At 52.4% G+C, this 25,587-nt stretch overlaps 1 protein-coding gene and 1 non-coding gene across 5 annotated transcripts in view; one reads left to right on the top strand and one right to left on the bottom strand.

Moving 5' to 3' along the window:
- Positions 1-2,639: 2,639 nt before the first annotated feature.
- LRFN2 (leucine rich repeat and fibronectin type III domain containing 2) overlaps positions 2,640-25,587 on the bottom strand; it is a 176,647-nt gene continuing 153,699 nt past the window's right edge. For 3 of the 4 annotated variants that reach the window (XM_036086873.2, XM_036086871.2, XM_078055368.1), the window contains one exon: positions 2,640-10,248. In XM_036086873.2, the coding sequence (XP_035942766.1) occupies positions 9,270-10,248 (979 nt within the window). In that variant the 3' untranslated portion in view covers positions 2,640-9,269. Of the gene's footprint in view, positions 10,249-23,656; positions 24,274-25,587 lie in introns of those variants that run through there. The other variant, XM_078055369.1, reaches the window with a different exon arrangement.
- On the top strand, positions 22,693-22,796 carry LOC118532372 (U6 spliceosomal RNA). Its single transcript, XR_004915677.1, has one exon. It is a non-coding gene; the product is annotated as a U6 spliceosomal RNA (small nuclear RNA).

Genomic DNA, 25,587 nt, shown 5'->3' with positions numbered 1-25,587 from the left:
GGCAGCCATCACTGTAATGGCTGAGTGTGTGTGGGGGTGGGGGTGGGAGTGATGGGAACACATGTTCTGGGGTCTGAAGGTTTCATTTGAGACCCTCTTCTGCTCCATAAACTCTGTAAGAACTTGGAAAAAACAAACAACTTGCATTCTCAGGTTGGAAAATCTGTAAAATGGAGAAAGCCCTGGTATGTAAATCCAAGTTGTTAGGTAAGGAATGGAAGGAATGATAATCCATGTGAAAGGATTTACTTGGAACAGGGGATGCTGTACAAGCTCTCCAGCCCTGCTTTTGACTAAACGTCCCCACTTAGTTTTCTCCCCACCCCCCTCTAACTCTGCAGACAAGGCTGGGCGTAGGGAAGAAAGCCCAGTTAACCACCCCTGGAATCCGATACTCTTGCCTCAGCCTGCTCCATCTTGTTTTCTACCCCAAACAGAGGCAGAGGGGCTCGGGCAAGAGTATCTTGTTTTCTTATGCCTGACACAGACGCCCATTCCCTGTTTTCCATACCTCAGGGGAGATGGAAGGCCCTAGGGCTCAAGAGAAAAAATCCCAGAAAAGTCCCAACCTCTGCTTCTTTAATAATATTGGTCAAGGCTGAACTAACCTAAAACTGTTCGCAAGATTCCTCAGAAGAGAGAGTCTCGTCAGAACTCCACAAAAACTTGGATGATCAAGGAAGAATTGGGCCCCTTTCCTTGCTGACTGTGGAGGCCCACTCCACCTCCTCCCAGACCTCTGGGGTGACCCACACTCATCTCCATTTACCTTCATCATGGAAGCCAGGCTCTTTGTGTGGGGGTCACCCTATCCCCTGCCATATGTTCTGCTGCACCCCACTTTTCCCTTAAGCAACTGTGAGGGGTCAGCTCTACCCTAGGGGCCTGCCCAGCTGTGTAGCGCCAGATGGGGTGGGCCATTTCTCTAATATTCCTTCTTCATTCCAGCTGGGGACTTATGTGATGATTCAGAAGTAAAGACTAAACGGAGTCACTTTGAATCTCCCCACCTCAAGCAGGTGGATGGTGTTTGTGCTAACAGGGATCAGGATATTAAGGAGAGGTGGAGAGGGCTGCTCAATAGACTGCCCCAGGTCCTCCTACCACACCTTGGGAAGTGCTCACTCCGAACTCAAGTAAGCCAGCCTGTCACTGGGTGATTTACCTGGCATCTGGCAGAGTCTTCCCATGAGCATTTACAGCCTAGAAGGGGAAACGTCTGTTAACCCAGAGAAATGGAGGAAAGCAGTGGGGGGCTTGGTGGAAGCATTTGGGTCATTCCAGAGCCCCGTTGTTAGATTTTGGCTATTATGCCAGACCTGGAACGAGACTAAAGGGTGAGCAAGGATTGGGGAAGTGATAAGCGAGGGAGCCCAGGGGATTTTCCAGGTCCTCCTTGCTGCTACTGGGACTGTAGATTTCGGAACATGAAGGAGCATCAGGGGCTGCAGAGGCTGCCATGTGCTTTCTGCCCTTTTCCAGCCTCCTTCCTTTTCTCAATGTCATGGAGACCAACACTGATTTGGCAAAGGGAACAGCATCCTCCCCCTTGGAGATTTTCTCAGCCGAGGTCCTGGCTCTGTACCTGGTTTCCTACCATGATTCTGGCCACAGCACTCTGAGAGCTGCTTTCTGTCTGGCCTCTGGATTTCTTGTGAAGGCAGGAATGATGGCTCCACACGAGCCCACCAGGAATACGGAGTCATAACCATCAGGCCTTGATCTGATTGGAGTACGGGGAGCCACTTCCTGCCTGGGGTGAACTCTGAAATTCATCATGCACAGTCTTGCTTGTAATAAGATTAACAACAGTTTTCATGGATATTGAACAGAAGATTCTAATACCCATTGAGGGAGGCTAGAGTGGATGGCCCCTAATAGCTCTGGCAGCCCTGAGATTCTCTGAGTCTGAGATACCTAATATTATCACTAATTCCCTGTAATTTATATTAATGTTTTCAGCAATGCGTATCATTAATAATAATGACTGTTATACTCTGCCTTTTCCAATCTGATGTGTAATCTACAGAACTACATGTACTTCCCAGGCGTACTTACCAAGGTCGATACTTAACAACTGATACTTCATCAGAAAGGAAACCAGGACCGAGAAATGGCTCTGTATCCAGCTCTCCTCCCCCTGAAGGGCCCCTCACCCACAGGAAGGATTGCACTTGCCTTGGGCTACTCAGGACCGCACCCCCCCCCCCCCCCCCCCGCCCCCAGTTCTCTGCAACTGCCCCTCTTCCAGACCTCCTTTGTTCTCTCCATCCTACTTCCCACCCACCCTGCCTTAAAGCCCCCCGGGACAGTTGGTTGCCTCCATCCACCCCTGCTTGCCCAGGCACAGGATTTCAGTCCTGACCCGGCTCCTATTTGGCACAAAGCCCAACACTCCCCATGCTGAGTTTCTTTGAAGCTTAAAATCTAGTAAATTCTTCCAGCCAGAGGTGCCACCTGGGGCTTGTGGCCCTGGCCGATCCATCCACCCATCCACCTCCTCCGGGATAGTAGCTTCCCCAAAGCTATACATTATCTTGAAATAAATGAAAACGGACCCATCTTTGCAAAATCAGAGATCTAGAAACTAGCTCATGCCCCTGCCCCTCCGGGAAACATGTAAGGCCCTCAAGGGCATGCACAGTGTCCTTCACTTTTATTTTGATTTCTTTTTAAAACCAGGCACAGTGTGGGGCACACAGCAGGTCAGCAAATGCATGTTGAATCCTCCGGCGCTGATTTCTCCACCTCTCTCACTTTTTCTACTGGGCTTGGCCTTCTCAAATTCAAGGTTCACACACCAGGATTCAGGCCTTTGACATGAAACCCAGCAAACTGTGTTTCTACTCGCCTCTGCAGCTCTGCGGGTAACTTCAGTGCAAATCCATTTATTGAATGTTTATCCAACTCTGCCACTCACTAACTATGTGATGTTCGGCAAGTTATTTAACTCCTCTCTACCTTAGCTTCCCCAATGGGAATGTTAATAATAATACCTACTTCATTGTGTTGTTTTGATGATAAAGTGAGATTACACAAAGCTCTTAGAACAGTGCATGGCACATAGGAAAATCTCAATGTCAGCTATTATTAGCAATTTAATTTTGCGTTCAGTATCCACTTGGAAAATGCTAATCTTGTGTCAACCTAATGAAGGGATAAAACTTTCCCTGTAATTAGTCTGTGTAAGTAAGGCAACTAGCCCATCCTGGGTAGACAGGCAGAATCATATCCTCAAGAGATCCCTGGAGGAATGGGTAGAATGTGACAGGGAACCAGGAGGAAAACATTCAGGATTACTAGGTATAACCGAGGACTTCACTCTCTTCTTCTTCATAACATTCCTTCTCAGACAGTGAACGAGATACCTGCCTCTTGTCAGGGTGTGCCAAGTCGGTGATGGAGGCATGAGGCTCTGAGGTTTTTCTTCATGAGAAAGTTGGAACAGTATCAGGAAGTTCAGCTAACAGAGGTAACTACAGTTTGGGGAACAGGAGACATCTCGAATACAGCACAGGGGGTGTCAAGGGAAAGCGAACTCACCCCTGCTCGAGTCGCTGCTGGGTGGCCAGGGAGCACCAATGAACACATGGTACAGAGGAGGTGGCGAAAGAAGAGGAGGTATGCTCATCATCACTTAACCAGACGGGCAGCTGGACGGAGCGACCTGGGGCCATGGGAGGCTGGTCGGTGGGCTGATTGGCTGTGGGCCAGAGGGACTTGGGGGTCCCATGGAGATGGGTGAAATTCCAGTTTCACCCCCTCATCACTAAGAAACCAAACGGGCGCCCGCAGGATGCACTGACGTCTCAGAAAGGGATTAGATAATGAGGTCTTCCTTGCCCCAGCCACACAGACACCAGCGCAAGATGCTGGGGGAGAATAGTGGCTCTCATTCACCAGGAGCACATTCGACTGTTGGCTAAAGGAGCCAGAAGCTTAAGGATCCCAAGAAGAGGAAAATAACCAGGCAAGAGCCTGCAATCTTGGCCCATTTGCTTAAAGTCGGTGAAGAAAGATGCCAAGCATCCAAAACGAGGACACAGGGCAAGACGGCTGGGTCTGTCAGAAGACATTACATGGCTATGATGGGCATCACAGGATAGCTTGAGATGCAAAGGCCAGCTCCCCTCTTCGGTCTTTTGGGAAGCATAGCAATTCCTTCTGCTAGAGGCTGTGGGGAAGGGGATTCCTGAGCCTTGTAGTAAACACTGGCTGGCTGTGACATGGGAAACCTTAAATGAGATCACGAAAGATCAGAAACTAAGATCTCCAGTTTAAAGTCTGAAAGCAAAAAAATAAAATGAAATAAAATGAAATGAAATGAAATAAAATAAAATAAAATAAAATAAAATAAATAGGTATCTTTAAACTGTGAAGGCAGCAGTGTTCCGTGTAGATGTTGGGAGAGCAACCTGGGTGGGTCCGATTCTATTCTGCAAAGCTAGAAACCTCAGGTATTTACCCGGGAGAAGCCTTGTCAGAACAAACTTCCTGCTGCCAACTGCATCATGGGGAGCAGCTGGGTTTGAGAATCGAGGTGTGCTATTTAAAACCGCGTGGTGGGGATTTGACTGCTGTCTGCCAAGTCTCGTCTTTTGAGTAAGTGTGTCGATTTTACCGGCAGCAGTTTGCAGAGGCCACAGTGGCTGTTAAGAACAGAGGAAGCCCCGCCTCGCTGGCTCAAGCCCTGAGACCCTCATTGCAGACACACAGAGAACAGAGAATAGAAGACACTGAAATACCCAGGCTGTGCTTCGGGAAAATCAGTACCTAGAGACCTGGGGAGAAAAGTTACTACTTGTCTTGGAAGGGGGGGAAACCTGAGACAATGACCTTCCTTTTACCCGGCTGAAAATTTTTTCCCTTTCAAAAAAAAATGTGCATAAGTTCTTTTGGAATTTCAACAGTGTTATGATGGCAAAATGAAAAGCATCTCCTCTGAGGGGAAACAGGAATGTTGTTATCAAGAATTTGGGGAAAGGGGGTTGGACTATTTGTCAGAAAGCTTAATAATTCGGTTGGGCTCAGCGTGTATCAGCTACCTCTTCTCTGCCAAAGAGCAGAGAACTGAAGCTTCTTTCAATCAAGAAAGAGGATCTGGGTGGGCGAGCGCTTCTCCTGATAGGGACAAGAGTTTAGGAATAGGAAGTGGTGGGAAGATGGGTTTGGTCATTGGAGTGAGCTGGTATGAGGCTTTCTATCTTATGGGGATGAAGTCACAGGCTTTCAGGGCACAGGGGACTAGATGAGGCTGGGTGTGGAAGCAAGGGATCTCCTAGAAGTCTCCAGGCCAGGAGAAGGGCTGATCACAAGGGTGGTCTGAGCAGGACCTTCTGAAGCCTCCCCGGTCAGGGGAGGGAATGTGTTACAGGCCTCTAAGAAGGGCCAAAAAGGCCAGTGTGAGGTCAGAGGAAACCACTTAACCAAGGGACCCTTACCTGGAGTTAACACTCTGAGAATTTTACCAGACCTTGAGGCCAAACCAAGAGCTTCCAGATTAGGTTGTAAATCTGAGTACTTCCATCAGTCTAAAATACAATCCATAACGGGTTGAAGGGAGGAAGAAAGAATAGGGGGTGATATTATGGAAAGAGCTAAGGCTTTGTGACCAGACATATTGTGTGACCTTGGGCAAGTTACTTAACTTCTCTTGGGCCTCAGGCCCTTCATCTGTAAAATCAGCATAATAATAACTACTTTGAGAGGCTGCTGTGAGAAATGCCTGTTAAGTAGCAGCACAGGACCTGGAAACTGTAGGTGCTCAATAACTGTTAGCTCCTTCCCCTTCCAAAAGGTGCGCTGGCAAGTCAATCACTCTCCGTCTAGAGTTGCACTGTCCCATGTGATGACCAGCACTAGCCACATGTGGCTCTCAAGCACTTTAAACGTGGCTAGTCTGGATTGAGATGTGCCCTGAGTGTAAAGCACACACTCAATTTCCAAAACTTTGGGGGGGGGATCTCCCCCCACCAACCCCAAACTAAAATGTCTTATTAATAATTTTATAGTGATTACACATTAAAATAATCTTTCGGCTATATTGGATTAGATAAAATATATTATTAAAATTAATTCCACCTGTTTCTTTATACTTGATTCAATGCAGCTACTGGAAAATTTAAAATGACCGTGTAGGTCACACTTTATTCCAATTGGACAGTGCTAATCTAGCCACTAGATGTAGCTAGGGTTGGAAGCTGTTTCCAGAGAAGTTTATTCATTTCTATACCTTGGGTTTATGCTTTGGTTCATTGTCCCAGTTCCCCCAGTAAAAGAGCCTTTTGAAAAAGTGTCGTCCAAGGCTCAACCAGGATGGGTGGGAGATGTCCGTGCGCCCCTAGTGGCTAAGTGTGGTGGTGGCCACAGTACCGGAAAAAGGAGGCAGGGCAGGTCTATGAGATAACCAGGTGGGACAGTCAGGGCAGCTGAGGATGGACCATTCCTTCTTCGCCTGGAGCTTCACTCCAGATCCCTCTACTGTCCTTTATTCCAGAAGGACGACCCCATTCTCTCTTATTTCAGAAGGCTCCCATCTTATACATGAACTTGGCAGGAAGCAGGCTCCCACTGGGCAGTAACAAACACAGGTGCAAGAGAAAATGCCACTTCAAAGCCACCTTCAGAAAACCGCAGTTTCCAGATAAATGAACAGCAGACATTCACAGATATGAGAATGTTCTTTTTTTCTCTCTCCCAAGAAGTGTGGTTGGTTCTGTTTTTTAAACTGTACATTTTACTGTACATTTCTTTTTTAGCAAAAAAAGTTGGCATTTATATTCTGACCACACGGATGTAGCTTTCCAAAACTCCAAGTCAGAAACATGACAAACACAAGTGCAAGTACACATCATGTCATGACAGACCTCGGGGCCACTGACCGGAATATACAGTTCGGTCCTCCCCTTCCAGTGTCCACCATTTCCTTCTGGGTGTCCTAACCCAAAGGCAAAAAGAAAGGTGGTATTTGGGGTCACTTCCTCAATGGCTACATTTAGAAAGACTGAAGGAGAAAGGTGAAGGGAGGAAAAGGAGAGAAGAGAAACTCGGGCAGGGCAAGAGGGAGGGAGAGAGGGAGGGAGAGATTTCCGTTCAAGTCACCCAATTCCATGGTTGCCACCATGACTGGGGAAGGCCTGTGCTATGGCCCCAGGACTCGCCTAGAAAATTAACACGTCTTAGGAAGAGACCGGCCTGGGCTGCTAATGACTGTCAGGACCAGAAAGGGATGGGGCAAGGCAGAGGGTCAACAGGACAAGAATGAAGACAAGAGAGTGGAGGGAAGGTGAGAGGAGGCAGGAGGGGTGGGAGGGAGAAGGGCAAAGAAGAGGGATTTGGAGGCTCCTGGGCTGGAGCCAGAAGGCAATCCTGCATAGACAGTTCCCTACCAGCTCCTTGTGTGTTCTGGGTGGGGTTGGGGGCCGCCAGCTCAGCTCCAGGTCTGAGCCCATCAGAACCCTTCAGCAGAAGTGGACTCACCTGGACGTTGTGTGTGGTGTGGTTGGCAAGTGGAAGGAGGGAAAAGAACAGGAGAGAAGCTAGAGATCAATGGCAGAGACTCAGAAGAGCAATGCATGGGTTGGGGAGACCGAGGGAGAGGTAGTATGTTGGCAGTGAGGAGAGATCTAGAAGAGACGGAGACCAGGAGAGACAGAGAGAGATGCAGGGGAAAGTCCTCCAGATGCTTCTAAAACAGTTTCTCCCTGGCCACATGTCCTCTGCCCCCTCTTGACATGGTCTGGAATGTGGGGGTTCATCCCCTGGTAGAAAGGAACCCCTGTGCACCCCTCCCATTGCCCTCTGTCATTTCCATGGATGGATCCTCCTCAAAGCTGGCATCTAGGAAAGGCATCCCCCATGTCCCACCCTGAGCCACCTTCCTTAGGAACAAACAAGGGATGGACTTTGGACACAGAAATGCCTGAGCCAGGGTGAAGACAGCATAGTGAATCCCAAACACCATCCCAGGAGATGACTTGGCACCTGCCCTGACTTGGTCACTAACTCACTGTGCGACCTTGAGCAAGTCCTTTATACTCTGGGGCAGGTGGGGGAGGGAGAGAGGGTTAAGGATGAGATGATTGCAAACACCTCTTCAAACTTCAAAACTCTACCATTCTAAAAAGATTCCAATTTCCCCCTCCCAAACCTCTAGAATTCTCCCTCTGTGTCCAGTAGGAAGAAAAGGGACGCTCTACCAGCTTGTGCTGCTGGTACTGCTGATCTGGAGACCATAATATCTAGAGTCATGGAAGAGTTCATTAGTCCTTAGAACTTGAAGGAAGTCAAAGACTGGGTACAATCCAGTAGTGTGAGAATTAAAAGACTGAGATCCAAAGAGAAAAAGGGTCTTGCCCAATGTGTTCAGCTGGTTATTCAGTGGTGGCTCTGGAACTCAAACTGAGAGCTTTGGACTCCAAGTCCAGTGCTCCTTTTGCCACCCCACTCTGCTTCGTCAAGAGAAGCCCTCTTGGCCAGCCACATGCTTATGCGGACTTTCGGTCCCAGGTTCCTCCCCCAAAGAGGTAAAAATCCTACAGCAACTCCAAAAGTTAACACCCTTTATGCCCTTGTGCCTCATAAAGCCCTTCTGCCTTTCCCACACATAAAAAGTTCTGGAAGTTACTCTTCTGGTTTAGGCTACTGTGATGGGTGTGGGGCATGATGTCTGAGCAGAGGAAGCTGGGTCAGGTATGCTGGTGGCTGCCCATCCCTCCCAAGTATGGGGACAGTTGGGAATAAGGAGGAGTCTGGACGGGGGATGCCTCAGTCTTCCCTCCAAACAAGTGTGGAACCAGAATCTTTCCCTTCTCTTGTCAACGGACCATAATCTCCCACTACCAGGACTGCTGGGAACCCACTCTCACATGAAGAGTAAATTCTCCATCATCTGTGTGAATGAAGAGGAGGAGTCTGGGAAGTGGGAAACATAAATTAAGAAATAAAAACAACGCTGGAACCATAAGCAATCCAAAGCCGCTTGCTTACACGCTACATTCGTGATCAGAAAGGAGGGAGTCCGCCTTTCCAAACACTCAGGGCTCAGTCCGACATTTTAGCGATCGAGTCCGCTTTCCCTGAGCACACCCCGGCTGGGTGGTGGGGGACAGGCTTGGAAGGTGGTGTGGGTTGGGGGGGGCGTTGACAGGGAGACGAAACTGTCCCTAGATGTAAACATCACCATGGAAACTCCACAAAGACTTGCCAGTACAGATTCTTTCCCCTTCATCTACCCTGCAAGGGTGAGCGGCAGGAGGGCCCCCCCCGGCCTACACCGTGCTCTCCATCACCCACTCGGAACTGCCAAAAGTTCCCCGGGCCCCCACCAGGTCACTCTCCTCAAAGGGCAAGAGCATGCCGTTGACAGAGAGGCTGCGCTTTGTCCAGATGTTCGAGACCCTCCGAGGGGGGCTGTAGCCACCAGGGGCGACCCCTCCGGCTGCCGCAGCTGCAGCAGCAAAGTCCCCCATGTCGAAGGAATGGCTGCGCTTGGCCTTGCCCTCCAGGGGCAAGGGGAGCAGGCTCCTGGCCCGGGCGGCAGGCGGCCCCAGCAGTGGCTCTCGGTCCGAGTGGTGGCCCCTGGCCGATGTCCCAGACCCTCTCCCGCCTGGAGTCCTGGAGTCCAGCAGCTCCTCCTTTCTCTGACTCTTGAGGTCCAGGGAGGCAAAGGCCCCCATCAGGCGGTCAAGGTTAGGCTTGGGGCGGGGGGCAGGGGGTGGGAGCCGCCAGGGGCCCCGTCCCAGCCCTGCGGCTTCCCCGCTGCCCAGGGAGCTGGAGGAAGAGGAGTCGCTGCCCCGGGCCAGGTTGGCACTGAACTGCACAAGTTCACTGCGCACCACCACCTTGGGTGGCCCCTGCACGGGGGCCGTGCTGGGCGCACTGGCCAGAGTGGGCGGCGGGGCCCCGTTGGTCTGCGAGTGCACGTTGCTGACCGCAGTGGCCGCCAGCTTGCCCGGGGCCTCCTGGTTGCACACCTTGTAGCGCACCATGAGGATGACGATGAAGACCAGCAGCGTGGCCACGATGATGCCGCCGATGACCAGGATCATGGTGCCGCCCAGGATCTGGCTGTGCATTGACTGGCACTGGGGATAGTCGGCCTTGGTGAAGAACTGGGCGCAGCCCACGATGTTGGTGGCCGTGAGCGTCGTGGCCGTGTCGTCCCACATGGCCAGCACACACAGGTCGTAGCCGGTTCCTGACACCAGGTTGTTGACCACGAAGGCCTTGTTGGAGGCTGGGATCATCCTGGGGTGGGGGGACGCAGAGGGGGAAGATGGTGAGGGTCGGCAGGGACAGAAAGAGAGAGAGTGACAGAGACAGGAGAGGTTGGCAGTAGGGAGACAGACACATGGACACAGAGGGAATGAGGTGGAGCAGGAGAGAGAGGGACAGGCGAAGAGATGGGAAAAGGAACCAAGGAGACAGGAGGGGTGGCGAGAGAGGAGGAGGAAGCGAAGGGACGAAGGGACGGCAGGGGACACGAACAGGGCGTGGGAGGTGGTGAAGGAGTCCCAGAGGTGGGAGGAGAGGGGCCCAGGTAAGACGCCGGAGAAGGACAGGTGGGGGTGAAAAGGGCAGCGAGAGAGAGATTCAGGGGTGGGAGGGTCAGTGAGAGATGCACAAGCAGACCAGGTGCCCAAGGGCCCCGAAGAGGCAAAAACAGACATCAGGAATGTGATGATGAAGGGAACGAGGGGGGGAGAGTGGAGAGCAGGTAGGGAGAAGGAGGTACAGAGAAGAAGGGGAGCGCCTCGGGCAGAGATGGGAGAGGGACGACAGGAGGGGCAGAGGGAGAGACACGGAGAGGCAGAGAGGTTAAAGCCTGCGGAAGCCCAGTCTAGACAAACGGACCCCAGCCTGACTCCCGCCCTGTCTCCCTCAGACTCTGGGAGGTGGTGGGAGCCGGGCCTGCCAGGGCCCCCGCTTCAGACACCCCAGACTCCATCCACCCCTGCTGTGTCCTGGAGATTCATGGACATTGCCTGAGCCCCTGCCAGGGGCCTGCACTGTGGGGAGTCACAGTCAAGGCTCTGCCCTCGGAGCCCACGCCATCCTTCTCTGCAAATGGCTTTCTCAGGCCTGGCGGGAGAATGTTTGCTGCTGCAAACCGGGCTGGAGGGGTCTAAGCAGAAGACAGCTAGAGGCGGGGAGGGGAGGGGGACAGCGCAATGTTGAAGACTGGAGGGCGATTCTGCTTCCCAGAGAGAAGGGATGATTCCTCCCTCGCGGGCATAGCAGGCCAGCCTCATCCAGAGAGGCCTGGGGAAAGAGAGTCTCTGCTCGAGGAGGCCTCGACTGGTCCCTCCACCTTAGGGGAGAGTCTAGTGGGGCTGCAGTCTCCCACGCTGGGGCCCATCTACTGTCCAGGGCCTTTCTCGCTGGGACCCTCAGGAAGCCTGGGCACACACCCTGATCTCTAAGGCCCCGTCCAGGTATCGTGCCTTGTGGTATCTCCAGAGACAATGCCGTGTCACCCTATAAACACTCCTACAAAGATAGTCACCTCGTCCTGGAGGGGCCATGTCCCTCTGAGCCTTTCCCACCGCCCCTCCTCCCAAAGGGCCCTCCGTTCTGCAGTCCCCTACTACTCAAGGGCTCCATTAGCTCCCCTCAACCCCGCAAACCCAGAGCCAGGCAGCTTAATTGAGATCTCAAATATGAAGTACTGGAGCCTGCAAACTTCCACCCGGGAACTCCCTCACGCAGGATTGGAGCTGACAAGCATTTATTGACGTCCCGTCAGTGGGCAGTGCAAGAGGCCATTGCCTCCCTCCTCCCGTTCCCAGCCTGCTCTGCGGAGGGGGAAGCCACAGTGGAGGAAACTTTGGTCCCTGGCCCCACCCCCAGCCCACAGCTAAGAGAGGTGGGGAGGTGGGGAGGTGGGGAGGTGGGGGGGGGCGGTGCGGGGGGTCCGCAAGGGCCTGTGGGCCAGCCCCTTAGGTCTATCTGTTTCACCTGGGCATCGTGGCAATCCTGAGAGCGTAGGGACTAGTGCTCTCATGGCACAGAAGAGGAATGGCCAAGATTCAGAGAGGTTAAATGATTTGCCTGAAGTCACACAGCTGGGACTGCTAAGATGGGCCACTGGACTTTAACACTGGTTTCTAGGTCCGTAGTCTGGGTTTGCTCCTTACCATGTGACAAACACGGGGCATGTTTCCTCATCTCACTGAAAAGCTTGTCCCAGCCTGTGGCCTGTCAGCCACCCCTTCCCTAGAGCAGTGCTCGGAGCCCACCATGGCTCCCATGCCGCCACCAGCAGGACCTCTGGCCTGCTGGGCCACCCACTGGGCAGAGCCCACTTCATTCCCCCTCAGAGCTGACGAGAGAAGTTGGAGAGGCAGGAGGAATCCACAGCCAGAACAGTGACGACAGTAGGAGCAAACCCCAAGGGTCACCTGTGTGCCAGGCCCCATGATCCTTACTCTGCAGCTGGGGAGGCAGAGCTAAGAAGCAAAGATACACAGCTGGGCTTTGACCCCAGACCACTGCCCCCCAGCACCCCGCTGGGGCGTGTGCAATGTCAGAGCACATCCATTGGAGGAGGGGATGGGCCAGCTTGCCTACTGAACACCTGTTCTGTGATGGGGTTTTCACATCCGGTGTTGCGCTTAACCTTTGCAACAATCCTAGGACACAGGGGATGGACCACGGGCCCAGAACTTTTATCCATGTTTAGCTGTCGTCTGGAAAGCAGACACTGCCGCTACTGCTAATTAATAATAAAGAAGAAGAGGGGCTAAGGTCGAGTGAGGGCTTCCTGTGTGCCAGGCACTCTTCGGAGATCTTTAACGGGATGAATACTCATAATAGTAATCATCATCTCCATTTTACAGATAAGAACCAGAGGCACAGAAAGGTTAAGCTGGCTGCCCAGGGACGCCCAGCTAGTAACTGACAGAGCTGGGATCTGAACTGGGCAGTCTGGCCTCAGGGGACCGCTGTGCCATCCACCTCTCAGACACTGTCTTGTTTTCCTGAGGCCTCGGGGTGACTCTGTGCGGGACCCTGCCTGGCCTCTCTCCCCTTTGCTTCCCAAGTCGGGGCAGCTCAGAATATGATGAAGCCCCAGTGGGCCGCGCTGCTGATGCAGGTACAACAGGGCGGGCTGGTCCTTGGCAGCAGGGGTGAGAGACGGCGGGCTGGGAGAAGCTTCCCGCTATAACTGGCGTGTCAGAAACATGGCCAGAGGAAAGGGCCTTCTTCCCAGGATTAAGAGCAGGGAAGTAGCTCCGGGTTCCTGGGTGTGTGTGTGTGTGTGTGTGTGTGTGTGTGTGTGTGTACTCATGGGCGAGCCAGAGCCAGCGGGCTCCAAACAGCCTTGACAATCAAGTCCACCTTTAGCAAAAACAATAATAACTAGCGTGAGCACTAATCTTGTGCCTGGAAGTTTTGCACATTATCTCACTTTACCCCCCTGACAACCCCTGGAGGAAGTCATTATCATCATTCCCATTTAGGGAAGGAGGAAGCTAAGCAGTTGTCACTTTCCCTCGGGGGAGTGGGGGAGCTGAGACCAGATCTGGATCCGCAGGGATTCAGAGCCCACACTTCTAGGCATAAGCAAGGCTGCTTCCCACCCCGGGCAACCAAAAGGACAAACTGCACGAGAAAGTCATGTGAAATGGGCTCTATTCAAACTCTAGTGACAGAACCAAACTCATCCCTGCCCGCATGGCCCTGTCTACCCGCTCATGCTCCCCAGCACAACCAGCTGCTGATCCTGCAGGTTAGATCTGGAGAGCCCGGGGCCCCACTTCACTCCTATCCACGTTCCACGTTCCACCTTCTGGACTTCTCGCTGCCTTCCATCTCCACACTCACACTTTTTCTTAGGCCTTGCCATCTTTGGTGTGGAGGAGCGCAGAAGCCTCCAAATAGGCCTCCCTGCCTCTGCCTGGGCTCCCTTCACATCCATGCTCAGCACCACCAACCCCAGAGCGCACCATCTGAAACAACTCTGGCCACGCCCCTCGCCCAATGAAACATTCCTCAGGGGCCCTCCGTGACCTACAAGAGTCAGTCCAAGCTCCCGAGCGGGGCTCCCAAACCAGGCTGCCCATCACCTTCTTGTCCCTCCACCCACGCACTTTGCCCACAGTCTTTAGGAAAACACCTCGGAATCAGCTGGGCCCCATAGGGGCGGAAGGCATACTCACAGAGGGGTGATTAAAGCCTTTGCTTACAAAGGACTTTGTTCTAGAGGGGTAGATTCGGGGATGGGGGACCGTAGGGAACATGCCATAACCCAGGGCTGGTAGCAGCCACGCTGTTCCCCAATCTAGCCCTGAGCATACCAGGGGAGGTCACCAGACCCTGACCTCACTCTCTTCCCTCCTCCCAATCTTCTGCTGTTGCTCCCCGTGGCTGAACCCCACCGAAAGCCGGGGTTCCGGGTGGCACACTGGTCAGCCTTCCAGGGCACACAGCAGCACAGAGGAGTGGATCTGGGGAGGCAACGGGCAATATCTGGCACAACCATTGGGTCACAGCCCTCCTTGTGAAAGACACATCCCTGAAATCCTGATAGGTTTCTTTCCATCACATACACAGGCGACATCTCTGCAGAAACCATGAATTGCTATTTTAAGTTCAGTTGCTCCAACATGTTAAATTTAATTAAGCTCACGTGCTCTAAAGCACAATTTAAAGCTTGCAACCCCAAGCACTTACCCAGGAAAAACAAAACAAACGTAAGTGGCTGCTTCTGAGTTGTTTTTCTTTTTCCCCTATTAATATTCATTTGGCATTCGTTCATTCAGCTTAATACTATCAGACAAATCTACAGCGGATGTCTACAGCTGATGCCAGAGGTTTAGGAAGGAATCACAGGAGCATACTTGTTACCCTACTATTTGCTCACACGTCTGTCTTCCCTTTCACCTGTCCCCACGCTGGGTGCCGAGGAACTACATTTCCCAGGCTCTTTTGCCTGTTCCCAGGCTCCCTGGCCTCGGGCCTCCGGGAAGAGTTGGCCGCTGAGGGCCCTGGAAGAAGGCTGGAGGGCCCGAGGTGGGGGAGAAGCCAGCCATTTCTTCCTCTTTTTCTGCTTCATGTGGTGGCTTCCCATCAGGTTCTGGGCCCCCCTCTGTGATCCCAGCTGCTGGGGTTCTGGTTCCTGCAAGATGGATTTGGATCTTTGGCTCTGGTCACGTCATCTCCTGTGCTCCCCACCCAGGGGGAGGTGGGAGGGGGCTACGGCTTCCTGCTGTCGCTCATCTCTGTGATGCCTCCCTGCCCCCTGGTTGAAGCCCCAGCGATTCCATCCCCTGTGTGGCCCAACCCCTGTACTGAATTCCCTCTTAGATCTAGAGCGTGTTTTTATTTTTCCTGTCTGATTCCTGAGTGGCGTGGGAGGTAACCTTCCTGTGATGAGAAGGTTCTACCTTACCATTTTCCCCTTGCGTTTCGGGAAAGGACTGTCCTGGCTTCGCACCAGCCTCGGCACAGCTTGGCCTTAACCTGATGGAACTCCAGCCTCAGGAAGCACTGGGCCACCTTCTCTGACTCTCTCCCCACTCCCCACATAAGACACCACGACGCCTTGGCATCTAGCAGCCCCTCTTCCTGGAAGCCTCCTATCTCTTTCTCCACCGGGTGACTGTGTCCTTTGGGGCCTTACCCAGACATCACGTTGGACCCCACTGAGCCACTGAGAGCTGCCCCCGCCCTCGCACACCCTTGCCTTAGAGCCCTCCTCTGTTTATGTCCTCCCTTGAGGACAGGGGCCTCGTCTCACCTTGTAGCTCCACTGCCAATCATGGTATCTGGCCCAGAGTCACTGCTGAGTAAATATTTACCTTACAGTTGAGTGAATGAAAGAGTACTCTGTTAAATGTTAAGGCCTATACAGATGGGAGAGAATCTTCTTTAAATATGATGGCTGGCTAACGGTGACTCGCAGACACTGGCTGGTCCCCAGGATGTCTTTCTGGAGAGGAGTTTTTCTAGATGCTTGAGGCTCACCGCGTGCCCTCCTGACCACCTTCATGGATGTGCACGTAGATACGTGTGTGGGGAGTGTGAGTGCGGACACGGAGGTGCCTCCGTGTGTGCGGGTGGGGGGTGTCAGTGCTCACACACAGACGGTGTGCAAAGGTGCTGGTTCCCCCAATGTTAGTCACTGCTCTGCTCCCCGTCCGCCCAGTCTCAACCGTCCCAGGCACTCTTGCGTGTCCCCTGACACTTCCGAGGAGACTCCCGTGCGCCCTTGCAGGCCAGGCCCGATCCTTCCTAATAGCTACCATTAAAGGTATCAGGGCATCCAAGAACAGGAATGGGAGAGATCCTGAGTCTCTGCCGGGGCCTCAGGGCAAAGCCTGGGAGCTGACTACCAGAGTCCACTACCCACCTCCCTGGACTCACTCCAGGCTACATTCCCCCGTCTCCCTTGTAGTTAAGGGAATCCAAGTGATACATTCTGGCAAATGGAATGTGGGCCACCCCTGGGCCAGGCCTTAAAAGAGAACTGCTTGCCCCATATTCTCCCTCCCTTCTGCGGCCAAACACGGGGTGCGGCGACCTGTCTTGACCACGCAGGTGACAGCGAGGCCTGAGGGATGGTAGAAGTCAGAGGTGACTGTGTCTCCAGGTGAAGAAGACATCATGCCGCCCCCCCCTTCCATGATGGACCACGGCTGCCGGCTGGGCCTCTGCACTAATCTGCAGAAGCCACGTCAAGCTGCCCCACTCCACTTCCCCGGCTCTGCACCCTCATTACCAGCTCTTCTCAGAACCACCAGCCTGCCAACCTCTCTGGCAGGCTGTGAGATCTCGGGGCACATGAAAGAGCCTCATTAAACAGAGGTGAGCGGCCCTGGCTCCCCAGCCTCTCCCTCCTCCCGCAAGCCCCCAGAGGGGCCTGTTTGCTTCCCTGCACAAACTGCCAGGTAGAGGGGAGACTTGGCTGCTTCTCTCTGACATACAACTTACCTAGCACTTCCCATGTGCTGGGCATTTGACCATCACGCTCTCTTTGATTCTGTGCCCTGCCCGTGTAAGTGGGAATAATTAGCCCCACATTACAGATGAAGAGACTGAGGCTCAGGCAGATGGGTCACTCCCTCAAGTGCACAGGGCTGGACAGTGGCTGAGCCAGTGCTGTAAGCCAGGCCTGCCAGTCCCCTGAGCATGATCTGCCTTCTACTGAATTGCCTGGAACTGAATTGAGCAGAGTCAGATTTTAACAGCAAGCCAGTCTTAGAGTCATGCAAACTGACAGCAATACAAAAAAAAAAAAATCATGTATTACTACAATGACAGCTGATATTTATTGAACACTTACCGTATGTCAAACACTCTTCTGAGTATGCTACATGTATTAAACTAATTTAATCCTAATGGCAACTCTATGAGGGAGGTATACTATTATGATCCTCATTTTACAGATAAATAAACTCAGAGAAGTTTTTTGCCCAACGTCTCTTAGAACGTTTGTGCCTGGATAAGATTTGAACCCAGCACTCTCACATTACCTCCATCATTGCTTACGATAACCCCGAAAAGTACCTTTCATAATTATACTCCCATTTTAGAGAGAGTAACTGACTTGCCCCAAGGTTGCATAGCTAATTAGGGGTAGAGATGGGATTTCCGTGAGCCATGAGGGTTGTCTGGCTGCTTCCTGAGGTTCATGTGAGGTCTAAAGATACTGAGGGAGCCACATGGATATCTGCGGGAAGTTTCCTCACAGAGGGAGCTGCCAGGGCAAAGGCCCTGAGGCAGGAACAGTGAGGAAGCTGGTATGGCTGGAATAGAGTGATGGAAAGGAAGAGTGGTAGGAGATGAGGTCACCAAAGTAGTAGCCAGGAGCCAGGTTCTGGAAGGCTTGTAAATATGTTCAGTGTTGTGTTCCAACTCAGAGTATTTGCTGGGTGGCAGGGTTGAGGAGGATTCTGAGGCTGTGTTCAAATTCAGTGGGACAGAGTGGTATGGGTCTGGAAGAACCTGTGTCCTGTATTTGTTGTTTCTGGTCTAGGGATCAGAGAATAGTTAGAATTACTGGAATTACTAATATAAGCTGTCGAATCCCCTCTTCTGGTGTCTCATGCCAGATGCTGGCCTTCCCTAAGTGCATGGCCCTGAGTGATAACAGGGAATGAGATTATCATGGAGCTGGGGTGACTGAGCGAGGGCTCCAAGAATCAGAAGCTTCTTATCAACTTCTGACCAGGGCCAAGGGCCAGGGACCAGGCTCTGTCGCTCCCTTTCTGCCTTTGCCCCTCCTGAGAACACAGGGTCCCCCGGGTGTCCCAAGGCCCTCTGTCTTCTTGACAGTTACTTCACCCTGTCAGCAAGTAAAGAAGTCACATTCAAGATTATTGAGATTCTGAGACAAAGCCCCCACTATCCATTCCCATAGCCCTCAGGAGAGCAGGCCAGGTGGGGGATCAGAGCCCTTGTTGAACTGGCCTCTGGGTAAACTCTCTTGCTCTTCTTCCCTCTGCCTCTTCTGCACCAGCAGCCAGAGGATCTTGTAAAAGCCAGTCAGATCAAGTCTTTCCTCTGCCCAACACCCCCAGTGAGGCTTGTCTCATGTGTCAAAGTCCTTGTGTGGCCTACAGACCCCATGTGATCTGCACCTCACCTCTCTTATTTCCTCTCTTTCTCCTTACCCAGATCACTCTGCACCAGCACCTGGCCTCCCTGCTAGTCCTCAAACCTGCCAATGGTGCTCCTGCCTCAGGGCCTTTGCACTGGCAGTTGCCCTTACCTCAGTGCTTTCCCTCCAGAGTCCCTATGCTCACTACTTCACCTCCTTTAATTCTGCTCCAATGTTACCTTCTCTGACCTCCTATTTAACATGGTGTGCTTCCTCTCATCTCTATCTTGGCTCCCCCATACCCCTTAGTCTGCTCCATTCCCTCCCCCCCATTCCACTGTTATTGCCTGAAAGATGTTATCATTTGCTTATTTACTATGCTTACTATTAATTATCTTTCTCTCCTTGCAATAGAATCAACCTCAGCTCTCCTTCTGGGGATCAGGGTTTTTTGCCTGTTTTGTTGGCTGATATTTCCCCAGCCTTGAGAACAACACTTGGCACAAAGGAGGCCCTTAAAAACATTTGTTGGGCAGGTGAAGGAAATGCATGTTCTATATTTGCACCACTGAACACAGTAGCTACATGTGGCTATTTAAATTTAACTTCAAATTAATTAAAATTGAATCAAATTAAACATTCAGTTTCCCAGTCACTCTAGTCACATGTGGCTAGAGGCTACCACACGGGACAGGGCAGCTGCTGAGCATCCCCCGCCCCGTCCCAGAGTTCCATCGGATGGTGCTCTTCTAGAGCATGCTGAGCACTCCAGCAGGAGGTAGGCCCTTTCCTGTATGAGCCCCAGCACCCCAAACTGATGGGGCCAGGCCAGGGAACACTGTCCAGCTCAGGGACCACTCCTAGAGGTTTCCAGAGGGCTTCTGAGTTCTCTTTCTCCCCACAAAGTCTCACAGTGACTTTGGACAGCTTCATCCCTTCATTTTGGTTCTTCCAGCTTCTCTTGGCTCCTCGGACCTCAGGTTCAGTGGGGTCTTTTTGGGGTTCCCCTGGGTCTGGCTCAAGCTCACATGCCCCTGGACTGCTCTGACCCTCTGCTTTGCCAAACGGAAGCTCTGCATCCCCCTCTGGTTCTCTGTTTCTAAATCCTCATGCTTGCTTTTCCACTTCCCCTCTATTACTTACACTTCTGTTGCATAAGTCTCTATTAAAAAAAATCTCCGATAAATATTAAAAAAATCCCCAATGATAAATATCACCCCTCCCAGGAATACCTACCACTAGAAAGAAAGAGAAGGTGCAGAGGCAGCAGAGTGCTGTGGTGATGAGCAGACCCTGGAGCCAGCCTGCTGGGTTCAAATGCTTGCTCCACCACTTACCAGCTATGAGAGCTTACCACGGGCAATCTCTTAACCTGTCTGTGCCTTAGTGGCCTAAAAATACCCAATTTCTGTAAAATGGCACACTTATAAGCTCTGCCTTATAGGGTCATTATAAGGTTTACATGAGTCATGATTCACAAAGAACCTAGGTCAGTGTCTGGCACAGAGTAAGATCCTCTTGAGGATCTATTATATAAAGGAGTTGGCGATGCTGAACCAAAAGAACGGATCTCTTACGCTGGAAATGCAGGCCTCAGGGATCTGTGGCTGGCAAACCTCACACCAGCTAAAAAGCGGGAGACCTGCGCTGTGCCTGGGTCCTGGCTGGGCCGGCAGGGAAGCATGGTGCCTGGGACACTCACCACAGGGACGTGTGACCCCACCCTCCATGTGACTCCAAGAGTCTTTTTCTTTCGGAAGACACGTGGTGACAGCGTTAGTTAAACCCTGGCTGAGTGATTGCAGAGATGTCTGGAAATCAGGCCAAAGGGAGGCAAGCCCCAGCAGGCTGCTTCTGCGCTCACCTTCCCAGAGTAAGGGCTTACCTGGTGACAGGTGAGGGTCTGACCTGGGGAGACCTTTCCTTTGCTCCCTGACTCGGGAAGCATGGCACATCCAGCCATCCAGCTGCCTGGCAAGGGCGGGGGAAATCGCCAGGCCCTGTGTTTGGCTGGGACTACAGTGCCAGTGAGAGAGTTTCACCCGCTCCACGGTGCTCCTTCACGGAGAGGATGGAGCCAGAAGGTCAGGGCCAGAGCACTGGTCCTGGGTCATCAAGTTTCAAAGCCTGGCACCATCACTTACTGGCTGTGTGACCCGGGGCAAGCCACTCAACCTCTCTGTAAAGGGGGACAGATGACAGGGCCTCCCTCACAGGGTCGTTATGAGGACTAAATGAGTCAGCTCCTGACGTGTGAACGGTGCTGGGTCCCTCGTGAGCACTCAGCATATGCTAGCTGGTGACTGAGGGTGTCATCTGGTCCCAAGGCGGGTGGACCGATGAACCCAGCCGGCGTGAGGTTAGATTCAGTTCCAAATAGGGAGGCAGGCATGCAGCCCAGCGCAGGGGCAGCTGAGACCCGGGGGTCTGTCTCGGTGCCCTCGCTGGCCCAGCCTGCCCTCCGGCCCAGGTGCTTGTCTGGCTGACTCCCTGATGTCTGCTGGTCTGTCCCGCCTCCCCTGCCATCTCCACACACAGACCTCAGGAACGCCACTTGAGAGGGGTACAAATCCCTCTGCAACAGGCTCCTTTGGCTGTCAGCACCGCGCTCCCACGGGTCAGGGACAGGCCGGGCAGTCCGTCCAGCTCTGCACAACCTCGAGTGGAGGGGAATTCCGGCTCACGTCTGTGTCCTGATAACTGCCGCTTCTCCCACGGGCTCCAAGCCAACCCCAGGGGACATGCAGAACAAGGTGCTGTTTTGTTTGTTTGCTTGTTTTTGGCCACGTCGGGGCTTCTCTCAAATTGTGCAGTGGCTCTCCCATCCCACCTTGAGTTTCCACTTTTCCAGAATTAACATTCCCATTCCTTCCGACATTTCCTCGGGCCCCAGTTTCCTCTTGCCTCCCAGCTGCTCGCCTCCGGTCACATGCCAGTCTGTGACTCTCTGGGGCGTTCTGAGCACCGAGAACGGGGTCAGACGCCACCTTCCCTGATCAGACGTCAGACTTCCCCTGAGCCTCCCCCACTCCCGCCCAAGACTGCATTGGACTTTCTGGAAGCAGCATCCCATCCGTGGCTCCCACTGAGCCTGCGGTCAGTGGAAATGCCCTGTGATTAGCCCAGGGTTGCTATGAAGCCCCCTCGTTACCATTCTGTTCCCCTAGAGCAGCGTCTCTACCGTTGCTGGCTCATTTCTTGCCACTGCAACCACCCAGGTGGGCTCCCCAGCCCACAGCAGGCCTCTTTTTCTGTGTGTCTTTAACTTTCTTTCTGTCTCTCTTCATCCAAGTCTCAACAGATGTGAAACTGCTCTCTGTATTCACTTGTCCTTAGCTCCCAGCCCCCAAGGACTGGGTTGGCATGTCTCAGAGGAGAAAGTATGGGTTTTGGAATCAGACAGAAATCTCTCTTTGAAGGTCAGTTCCGCCCCCAACCGTGTGACTCTGGATCATTTTCTGTCTCTGAACCTTTTAGCTCACGTGTGACATGGGGATAGCTGTACCAGCCTCCTGTGTGAGTGTGAAAAATTAAAGGCAGTGGGGAGAAGCAGGGCTGCCCCTTCCGCTCCCTTCCCAGGGCCACTTGGTACCCCAGCAAAGAGGATGATGATGATGATAGTTGGCTTTTTTCTCCTCGAGGAGCTGAGAAAAGCTTGCTCACTAACAATTCATCACTTACAGAGAAAAACACAGAAGGTGTCAGACCAATTATACCTTGTTGTAAACACAGGAGTGTTCAAAATAAAGATTCCCCACCAGCTGCGTTCAAAATGCACCCGAACAGGGGCGCCTGGGTGGCTCAGTTGTTAAGCGTCTGCCTTCGACTCGGGTCATGATCCCGGGGTCCTGGGATCGGGCCCCACATCAGGCTCCCCGCTCTGCAGGAGGCCTGCTTCTCCCTCTCCCACTCCCCCTGCTTGTGTTCCCTCTCTCGCTGTGTCTCTCTCTGTCAGGTAAATAAATAAAATCTTTAAAAAAAAAAACAAAACAAAATGCACCCGAACAACTGTCAGACCCCAGGTCAGTGCCGCCCAATGATGTACCTGATCCGACAAGTCCCCCGGTTGGCAGATCCATCATTTCATGGGGGCACCACCCAGGGGTAAAGTCACCTGTGGCACCAGCCTCCTTAAAAATGTTATCACAGTGCTCACTTCAGCTGCACGTGTACGAAAATTAGAATGATACAGAGATGAGTACAGCCCTTGGACATAGATGACATGATAATTCATGAAGCATTGCATATTTTTATGAAATTCTGACACAGGCTACAACATGGATGAACCTCGAGGACATTCCACTAAGTGCAATCAGCCAGCTACAGAAGGACAGCTATGGCACGATTCCACTCACACAAAGTCCTGAGAGTGGTCAAGTTCAGAGAGACAGCAAGTAGAAAGAAGGGTGGCTGCCAGGGGCTGGGGGGCGGGGAAAGGGGGGCTGGTGTGCGAGTGGTGCGGAGTCCGAGTGTGGGACGATGGAAAGTCAGGGGATGGGTGGTGCACATGCACAACAGTGTGGAAGTACTTCGTGACACTGAACTGCACACTCAAAAATGCCTAAAATCGTCAATTTCATGTTCCATGTGTGTATATATATATATATTTTTTTTTATTTAAAGATTTTATTTATTTATTTGAGAGAGAGAATGAGATAGAGAGAGCATGAGAGGGGGGAGGGTCAGAGGGAGAAGCAGACTCCCTGATGAGCAGGGAGCCCGATGCGGGACTCGATCCCGGGACTCCAGGATCATGACCTGAGCCAAAGGCAGTCGCTTAACCAACTGAGCCACCCAGACGCCCCATGTTCCGTATATTTTAACACACACACACACACACACACACACACACACACGATGCCCCCCTGCAAAATGCCATCACAAAGCAAATTCTGCCAGGAGGGTAGGACAAAGAGAGGTTGCTGGAAACAAATCTGCCGCGTCCGCATGGCTGAGGCACACTCGGCGGGCAGTCACCATCGGCAGGGCCTTCTTGGCTCTGTTGTCCGCGGGCTCGGGTGGCCCTGTCAGGTCAGGGATGGGCAGCATGCTTCATGAATTATCATGTCATCTATGTGCAAGGGCTGTACTCATCTCTGTATCATTCTGGGTGGAATAGGGTGGCCCCTGGCCTTGTGTTTGCACTTCTCCATCTGTCCTGATGGTTGAAGAACAAGGCAGCTCCAGAGCAGAACTTGGCGTGAATCGAATGGGTGCAAAGAGGTTGCAGAAGAAAATCACGCGGTGGTTCACGGTGTCCACCGTGGTGTTGGCTGGGCCTGGGTTCAACTCCCCCCCTGCCAGTGATTAGCTTTGGGGCTCCAGGCAGATTATGTCACCCTCTCTGCATGAGTTAAATAGCAATGCTAGTACCTGCTTTGTAGGAACACCGTCAGGATGAAATGAGGTAAAGTGTGTGAAACGCTTGGCAGGACACCTGAACAGGAAGCACGACGTTCTGTTTTGACGACGGGGGGGCGTCAACGCTGACCCTTGATAGAAGAAATCAAGATGAAATGAAGTCCTCAGTCATCTCATGGCTGAGTTTTGGGGTCCTGCCTTTCCCCCCTATTATAATCCTCTCTCTCTGTCAGACGAGAAGCTCCTCGAAGACGGGAATTTTCTCAACCCCGAGGTGGAATTTGGGCCGTGTGGGAAAAATTCACTGACTGTGCAGTGTAGGTAAGTCCCTTCACATCACAGCTCCGAGCTTTACTCAGTTTTCTTGCCTGCAAAATGGGTTCATAATATTGATCACATGGTATCTCTGTGAACATTAAATGGTACTGGTTCAGTACCAGATACCGTGCTTAGAACGTGTGTGTGTGCAGTCAGAAGCAGCCATGCTGATGCTGGGGTTCGGTGTCTGGAGATCAGGTTCCATTCCTGGCCCCCCCCATTGGCTAGCTGAGCAATCGCAAACAAGGAGATCTCGCTTGTCCGAATCTCAGCTTTGTCGTCTGTCCCATGGAACGCTAATCCTGCTACCCCCAGAGGACTCTTGGGCAAACCTAGGAAGATGGGAGTCTCCTGGGACGCAGCTCATAAGTGGTGAAGTGGTCACAAATGTGAGGGGTCGTTCAGCACCCATGCACGAACCAGTGACGGAGAAACTTCCTTGAGGGTTGCTCCAAGCTACGTGGCTGGAGGTGGGCCCCCATGACCAAGTGGCCTGCTGGACACCTGGCTGGCCAGGCGGCAGCCTCACTCTCTCCTGCCTCCCCCGGCGGAGAGAGAGCCTTTCCAGCCGGTGGACTGGAGGAGCCCGCTCAGCACTTCTCTGGGCTGCACTTCTGCTGATCCTCCCCAGGACACCGCTGCCCCTCACAAGCAGGCTGGCTGGGAAGGAATTAAGGGAGGGAGAGAATGACCTCTGGAGGGAGAACTCCCCACAGTGGGGAGGCTACTCCACTCAGCCAAGTGGGAGGGAGGATGGGGGTACAGGGCTGTCCCCACTCATCAAATACCCTCCGGTCCAGGCTGGATGGACAAGGCTCTAAACCTGGCTTTGTCACGGACTGGCTGTGTGGCTCTCAAGCTACTTTTCTTCTCTGTGCTTCAGTGCCCAATTCTGACATTCTAGGATTCTCTAAGAATATCACCAGAAGAGAGGTGACAGGAGCCAGGGGGAGGCAGGAGGAGGGCAGGTGGGGTGCAGCCAGCAAAGCACTGTGGGAGCTCGAGCACCAGGTTCCCAACCCTGAGAGCACATAGGATTTGGCATCCGAGTGACCTGGGCTGTGAGCTCAAATCCTGACTCACAACTTACTGGCTGCCTCATCTTTACCCTGTTGCTTAACTTCCCGGAACTTCGTTCTTCTTGTTTGTAAAAGCTGTGTGCAAATCTAAATTGCAAGGTCATATGAGTATTAGAAATAATGTATGCAAAACACTGGCATACAATATATACTCAGTAGATCAGGTATGAATATGATGAATGCTTAACCTATTTTATCTCTATCTATCTATCTATCATCTATCTATCTATCTATCATCTATCTTTCTATCTCTCCATCTATCTCTATGTATCTGTCTGTCTACCG

Source organism: Halichoerus grypus, chromosome 9 (genome assembly GCF_964656455.1).
Source record: "Halichoerus grypus chromosome 9, mHalGry1.hap1.1, whole genome shotgun sequence".
NCBI lineage: Eukaryota > Metazoa > Chordata > Mammalia > Carnivora > Phocidae > Halichoerus > Halichoerus grypus.
The sequence above is the reverse complement of the archived record's forward strand: the minus strand, read 5'-3'. Positions and strand labels throughout refer to the sequence as shown.